This window comes from Pseudochaenichthys georgianus, chromosome 1, assembly GCF_902827115.2.
Source record: "Pseudochaenichthys georgianus chromosome 1, fPseGeo1.2, whole genome shotgun sequence".
Taxonomy (NCBI): domain Eukaryota; kingdom Metazoa; phylum Chordata; class Actinopteri; order Perciformes; family Channichthyidae; genus Pseudochaenichthys; species Pseudochaenichthys georgianus.
In genome coordinates this window covers 49,662,055-49,669,681 of record NC_047503.1, presented here as the reverse complement: position 1 = coordinate 49,669,681, position 7,627 = coordinate 49,662,055, and the positions used below count along the sequence as shown (strand labels likewise).

The window sequence follows — 7,627 nt, the reverse complement described above, 5'->3', positions numbered from 1 at the left end:
ACACATTTGGACCTGTCTGCTGCATTCGACACGGTAAACCATCAGATCCTCCTTCGCACTCTAAATGTTTAGCTCTATGAAGCCTGATGTACTTTATGATTCTGTTTTCTTCAAGTTTGTATTTTGTTGGTCGAACGCACTTATTGTAAGTCGCTTTGGATAAAAGCGTCAGCTAAATGCAATGTAATGTAACAAAGAACAGGTTTCCTATATTTCTTTCCTTTGGCTTTCCTTCTTGTGGCTTGAAACACCTGGTAAAAAGAACCATGTGCTCTACTCCCTTCTCCACCTGTCTCCAATGTTTACAATGACACCAGGTGCCCAAACATGCCATCAAAATAAAAGCATAGAAACTATTTTAACTTGCAATAACAACAATAACTAAGAATACATTTACTGTAAACAGAAAGAACATAATGTTTTAACTATTAAATACTATAAAGCAATATATAGCTCCAACACCCACATTACACACACTCTCTGAGTCAGTGTAAGAACACACACTCCTGCAGGAACACACACTGTTAGGGGCTAAACGCTCTGCAGCTCTGCAGGAAGAGGCTGCCGTCATCAGGGGGGATAATGGGAAGCATGGGAACAATGGGAGAGTGGATGAGCCTGGACTGCAGAGCAGGACCCAGCAGAGGGTTGAACTCCTCCATCAAAGAGAACCACATTAGGAAGAAACTCAAATCAAGTCAAATGAATGTTGTTGGTTATCATAAAGAATTCAATCCATTAAAGGGAAACGAATGCAATAACGTATTGTTGTTATTATTTAGGTTAAAGTAGGAAGATTTAACTTGGTCAGCAGGAGAGGACTCTTTAAAGTAGAGACATTACATACTGATATACACCTGAACATCAGCAGGAGAGGACTCTTTAAAGTAGAGACATTACATACTGATATACACCTGAACATCAGCAGGAGAGGACTCTTTAAAGTAGAGGCACTACATACTGATATACACCTGAACATCATCAGGAGAGGACTCTTTAAAGTAGAGACACTACATACTGATATACACCTGAACATCATCAGGAGAGGACTCTTTAAAGTAGAGACACTACATACTGATATACACCTGAACATCAGCAGGAGAGGACTCTTTAAAGTAGAAGCACTACATACTGATATACACCTGAACATCATCAGGAGAGGACTCTTTAAAGTAGAGACACTACATACTGATATACACCTGAACATCAGCAGGAGAGGACTCTTTAAAGTAGAGACACTACATACTGATATACACCTGAACATCAGCAGGAGAGGACTCTTTAAAGTAGAGACACTACATACTGATATACACCTGAACATCAGCAGCAGAGGACTCTTTAAAGTAGAGACACTACATACTGATATACACCTGAACATCAGCAGGAGAGGACTCTTTAAAGTAGAGACACTACATACTGATATACACCTGAACATCAGCAGCAGAGGACTCTTTAAAGTAGAGACACTACATACTGATATACACCTGAACATCAGCAGGAGAGGACTCTTTAAAGTAGAGACACTACATACTGATATACACCTAAACATCAGCAGGAGAGGACTCTTTAAAGTAGAGACACTACATACTGATATACACCTGAACATCATCAGGAGAGGACTCTTTAAAGTAGAGACACTACATACTGATATACACCTGAACATCAGCAGGAGAGGACTCTTTAAAGTAGAGACACTACATACTGATATACACCTGAACATCAGCAGGAGAGGACTCTTTAAAGTAGAGACACTACATACTGATATACACCTGAACATCAGCAGCAGAGGACTCTTTAAAGTAGAGACACTACATACTGATATACACCTGAACATCAGCAGGAGAGGACTCTTTAAAGTAGAGGCACTACATACTGATATACACCTGCACATCAGCAGGAGAGGACTCTTTAAAGTAGAGACACTACATACTGATATACACCTGAACATCAGCAGGAGAGGACTCTTTAAAGTAGAGGCACTACATACTGATATACACCTGCACATCAGCAGGAGAGGACTCTTTAAAGTAGAGACACTACATACTGATATACACCTGCACATCAGCAGGAAAGGACTCTTTAAAGTAGAGACACTACATACTGATATCCACCTGAACATCAGCAGGAGAGGACTCTTTAAAGTAGAGACACTACATACTGATATACACCTGAACATCATCAGGAGAGGACTCTTTAAAGTAGAGGCACTACATACTGATATACACCTGAACATCATCAGGAGAGGACTCTTTAAAGTAGAGGCACTACATACTGATATACACCTGAACATCAGCAGGAGAGGACTCTTTAAAGTAGAGACACTACATACTGATATACACCTGAACATCAGCAGGAGAGGACTCTTTAAAGTAGAGACACTAAATACTGATATACACCTGAACATCAGCAGGAGAGGACTCTTTAAAGTAGAGACTACATACTGATATACACCTGAACATCAGCAGGAGAGGACTCTTTAAAGTAGAGACACTACGTACTGATATACACCTGAACATCAGCAGGAGAGGACTCTTTAAAGTAGAGACTACATACTGATATACACCTGAACATCAGCAGGAGAGGACTCTTTAAAGTAGAGACACTACGTACTGATATACACCTGAACATCAGCAGGAGAGGACTCTTTAAAGTAGAGACACTACATACTGATAAACACCTGAACATCAGCAGGAGAGGACTCTTTAAAGTAGAGACACTACATACTGATATACACCTGAACATCAGTAGGAGAGGACTCTTTAAAGTAGAGACACTACATACTGATATACACCTGAACATCAGCAGGAGAGGACTCTTTAAAGTAGAGACACTACATACTGATATACACCTGAACATCAACAGGAGAGGACTCTTTAAAGTAGAGGCACTACATACTGATATACACCTGCACATCAGCAGGAGAGGACTCTTTAAAGTAGAGACACTACATACTGATATACACCTGCACATCAGCAGGAAAGGACTCTTTAAAGTAGAGACACTACATACTGATATCCACCTGAACATCAGCAGGAGAGGACTCTTTAAAGTAGAGACACTACATACTGATATACACCTGAACATCATCAGGAGAGGACTCTTTAAAGTAGAGGCACTACATACTGATATACACCTGAACATCATCAGGAGAGGACTCTTTAAAGTAGAGGCACTACATACTGATATACACCTGAACATCAGCAGGAGAGGACTCTTTAAAGTAGAGACACTACATACTGATATACACCTGAACATCAGCAGGAGAGGACTCTTTAAAGTAGAGACACTAAATACTGATATACACCTGAACATCAGCAGGAGAGGACTCTTTAAAGTAGAGACTACATACTGATATACACCTGAACATCAGCAGGAGAGGACTCTTTAAAGTAGAGACACTACGTACTGATATACACCTGAACATCAGCAGGAGAGGACTCTTTAAAGTAGAGACTACATACTGATATACACCTGAACATCAGCAGGAGAGGACTCTTTAAAGTAGAGACACTACGTACTGATATACACCTGAACATCAGCAGGAGAGGACTCTTTAAAGTAGAGACACTACATACTGATAAACACCTGAACATCAGCAGGAGAGGACTCTTTAAAGTAGAGACACTACATACTGATATACACCTGAACATCAGTAGGAGAGGACTCTTTAAAGTAGAGACACTACATACTGATATACACCTGAACATCAGCAGGAGAGGACTCTTTAAAGTAGAGACACTACATACTGATATACACCTGAACATCAACAGGAGAGGACTCTTTAAAGTAGAGACACTACATACTGATATACACCTGAACATCAGAGGAGAGGACTCTTTAAAGTAGAGACACTACATACTGATATACACCTGAACATCAGCAGGAGAGGACTCTTTAAAGTAGAGACACTACGTACTGATATACACCTGAACATCAGCAGGAGAGGACTCTTTAAAGTAGAGACACTACATACTGATATACACCTGAACATCAGCAGGAGAGGACTCTTTAAAGTAGAGACACTACATACTGATAAACACCTGAACATCAGCAGGAGAGGACTCTTTAAAGTAGAGACACTACATACTGATATACACCTGAACATCAGTAGGAGAGGACTCTTTAAAGTAGAGACACTACATACTGATATACACCTGAACATCAGTAGAAGAGGACTCTTTAAAGTAGAGACACTACATACTGATATACACCTGAACATCAGCAGGAGAGGACTCTTTAAAGTAGAGACACTACATACTGATATACACCTGAACATCAACAGGAGAGGACTCTTTAAAGTAGAGACACTACATACTGATATACACCTGAACATCAGAGGAGAGGACTCTTTAAAGTAGAGACACTACATACTGATATACACCTGAACATCAGCAGGAGAGGACTCTTTAAAGTAGAGACACTACATACTGATATACACCTGAACATCAGCAGGAGAGGACTCTTTAAAGTAGAGACACTACATACTGATATACACCTGAACATCAGTAGGAGAGGACTCTTTAAAGTAGAGACGCTACATACTGATATACACCTGAACATCAGCAGGAGAGGACTCTTTAAAGTAGAGACACTACACACTGATATACACCTGAACATCAGCAGGAGACACAAATATAACAGGAATCTGAATTATTACATAAAATAGGACACTTTTGTAGAACTGCAGAAAGTAACTGAGTACATTTACTCAAGTTCTGTACTTAATACATTTTGAGGTACCTCTAAGAGTATTTAAATGTTATGCTTCGTTGTACTTCTAATCAACTACAGTTCAGAGGTAAATGGTGTACTTTTACTCCATTACATTTATTTAATACCTTTAGTTATAGACTTTAATGAATGAAATGTAATCAACACAGTATTTTCAACATATAGAAATATTTGTATTATAGTTTTAAATGTATTTCATTTGTTTGTGCATACCCTGTAACATAATAATTTCTTAAAATGCAAAAATAAAATAAATAAAGTTTCAGATAAATGTAGGGCAGTAAAAATATTAAATAAAATAAAATGGAAATAGTCCAATAGCCTAAATAAAATAGCTCTTAATTCCCCAGGTGTGTTCTCCCTCTGCTGACACACACTGAGACCCTTTACAGTCCATCCACTTCCCATAATATCCATATTAATGTTATGTCAGGCTGGCATCGGGCACCGGCTGCAGAGGTTCGAGTCCAGCTTGAGATTGAGATAGAATAAAGGCCAAATGGCTCAATATCTTTATATATATTCGGCCTGCTGGAGGCTCCGCAGGCCGAACACACCCCCCCCCCCCTCCTCCCCGACAGAAGGCTTTGTTGCGCCGCAGCAATGACAGCATGCAGGGACGACGACGACGACAACACCCACATGCACCGTCACATTTATATGATTTTAAACACGTTTTTGTTATCCTGCAGCCTGAAACCGTGGAAGGATCCGAGCGGTGCTGAGGCTGCAGGAGCTTCAGCGGGACGATGCAGGACGGAGCCCCACCCAGAGGAGCCTCAGAGCGGGGAGAGAGCGGAGGAAGAGGAGCCTGGAGGAGGAGGAAGAGGAGGAAGGTTACCTGCAGATCCGTACGCTTTGTTCAGCAGCCAGCGGACACTCGCGGAGGTTTTCGCCCGGCTGAGGTCGTACCGGTCCAGAGGCTGGAGCTCCGGAACCGGGAGGCTCTTCTTCATCGCACCGGGAGAATCCACCATGACCGGGGAGAGAAGAGGAGGAGAGGGGGGGGAGAGAGAGAAAGAGAAAGAGAGAGAGAGCGAGAGAGAGAGAGAGAGAGAGAGAGAGAGAGAGAGAGAGAGAGAGAGAGAGAGAGAGAGAGAGAGAGAGGTCCCTGTGATGCAGTTTCTGCAGGGGCGGATCTAGACTGACAAAATTCCAACATAAAATTATTTTAAAAAATGTATGCACTCAAAGGGACGGTCGTAATTTTAAGATTATAAATATATAAATATATAAATATACATATATAAATATATTTTATATATAAAATAATGTATTATATTACATTATTGCCTCTGATTGGGATTATTATCAGATAGGGTAATAACTTCATAATTAACTACATCTGAAAGCAGAAGTCTAGGGCAAATAATTGCAAGACTCTTCAGCGTGCATGTCACAAAATGAGATGCATTGTGGGACATGTAGTTTATGGGCAACCTGCTCCTGTAAATCGGCATGTAACCGTATAATAAACGCATTATATTTGAAGGCATACATTTTAAGTTGTACGTTTAGAGGGTACTTTTCTTGAGCACTCTTTATGGGTGGACTTTATTGGCATATTTTCAGGGTATACTTTTTAGGGTATGCTGGTTAGTTGCTGCCAGTTATTAATGCGGGACAACAGAAACAAATAATATCTTTTACTTGCTTATATTTTATTTTTCCTGCACTACTCTTTTTATTTAAAAATGTTACAGCGTATTTATAGTCCATTGTTTTTAGGGTCTACTTTTGATGGCATCCTTTTTAGGGTTTAGGGCATTTTCATGTTGTATTTTTTACCAGATACTTTTGAGGGCGTACTTTATAAGGTGTACTTTATAGGGCATTATTTTATGCCGTATGTTTTAGAGTGTACTTTTTGTGGCGCAATTTTTAGGGTGTACTTTTTGAGGTGCAATTTTGAGGGTGTACTTTTTGAGGGTGTATTTCTTAGGGTGTAATTCTGAGGGTTTTTTGGGGAATATTTTTTAGGGTGTACTTTTGGGCCGTATTATTTTAGGGTGTACTGTTTGTGGTGCAATTTTGAGGGTGTACTTTTTGGGGCTTCTTTTTTTATGGTGTACTTTTTGAGGGTGTATTTCTTATGGTGTAATTTTGAGGGTGTACTTTTTGGGGTGTATTTTTTAGGGTGTACTTTTTGGGGCGTATTTTTTAGGGTGTACTTTTTGGGGTGCACTTTTTAGGGTGTACTTTTTGGGCCGTATTACTTTTTGAGGCTTGTTTTTTTAGGGTGTACTTTTTGGGTCGTATTTTTTAGGGTGTACTTTTTGGGGTGCACTTTTTAGGGTGTACTTTTTGGGCCGTATTACTTTTTGAGGCTTGTTTTTTTAGGGTGTACTTTTTGGGTCGTATTTTTTAGGGTGTACTTTTTGGGGTGCACTTTTTAGGGTGTACTTTTTGGGCCGTATTACTTTTTGGGGCTTGTTTTTTTTATGGTGTACTGTTTGGGGCGTATTTTTGAGGGTGTACTTGTTAGGGTGTACTTTTTGGGGGGTACTTTTTAGGGTGTAGTGTTTTTTTTAATAGTTTCTAGGTCTTTTTGCCTGAGTCTTCAAACGCACTGTCGGCCTCTCAGAATGTGACTGAACCTGTTTAGAGAATCAGGAAGAGAGCAACACTTCTGTCAGAGATGTTGAACAGGAAATCATTGATAATATAAACGATGATAAAGAAGGACCCGGCTTCTGTTTTTGGACACACACTGAAGAGAGGAAATCAGGTGTGTGTATCTGTGTGTGCTGAGGAGAAATTATGCTGTACTTTGACTCATATTTTTCTACACTTTGCTCGGACCTGCTGGTATTCAAACTTCCTTTATCTTTAACATTTAAGGAGTTATTTTACTTTTGAGTCTACTAACTATTTTGTGCCATTTATTTCAACAATG

At 39.9% G+C, this 7,627-nt stretch overlaps 1 protein-coding gene across 3 annotated transcripts in view; it reads right to left on the bottom strand.

Moving 5' to 3' along the window:
• The window catches only part of LOC117451572 (calmodulin-regulated spectrin-associated protein 3-like), a 32,332-nt gene extending 26,576 nt beyond the window's left edge, over positions 1-5,756 (bottom strand). For all 3 annotated transcript variants that reach the window (XM_034089950.2, XM_034089957.2, XM_034089965.2), the window contains exon 1: positions 5,573-5,756. In XM_034089950.2, coding sequence (XP_033945841.1) covers positions 5,573-5,708 — 136 coding nt within the window. In that variant the 5' untranslated portion in view covers positions 5,709-5,756. The remainder of the gene's footprint in view (positions 1-5,572) is intronic.
• Positions 5,757-7,627: the final 1,871 nt, after the last annotated feature.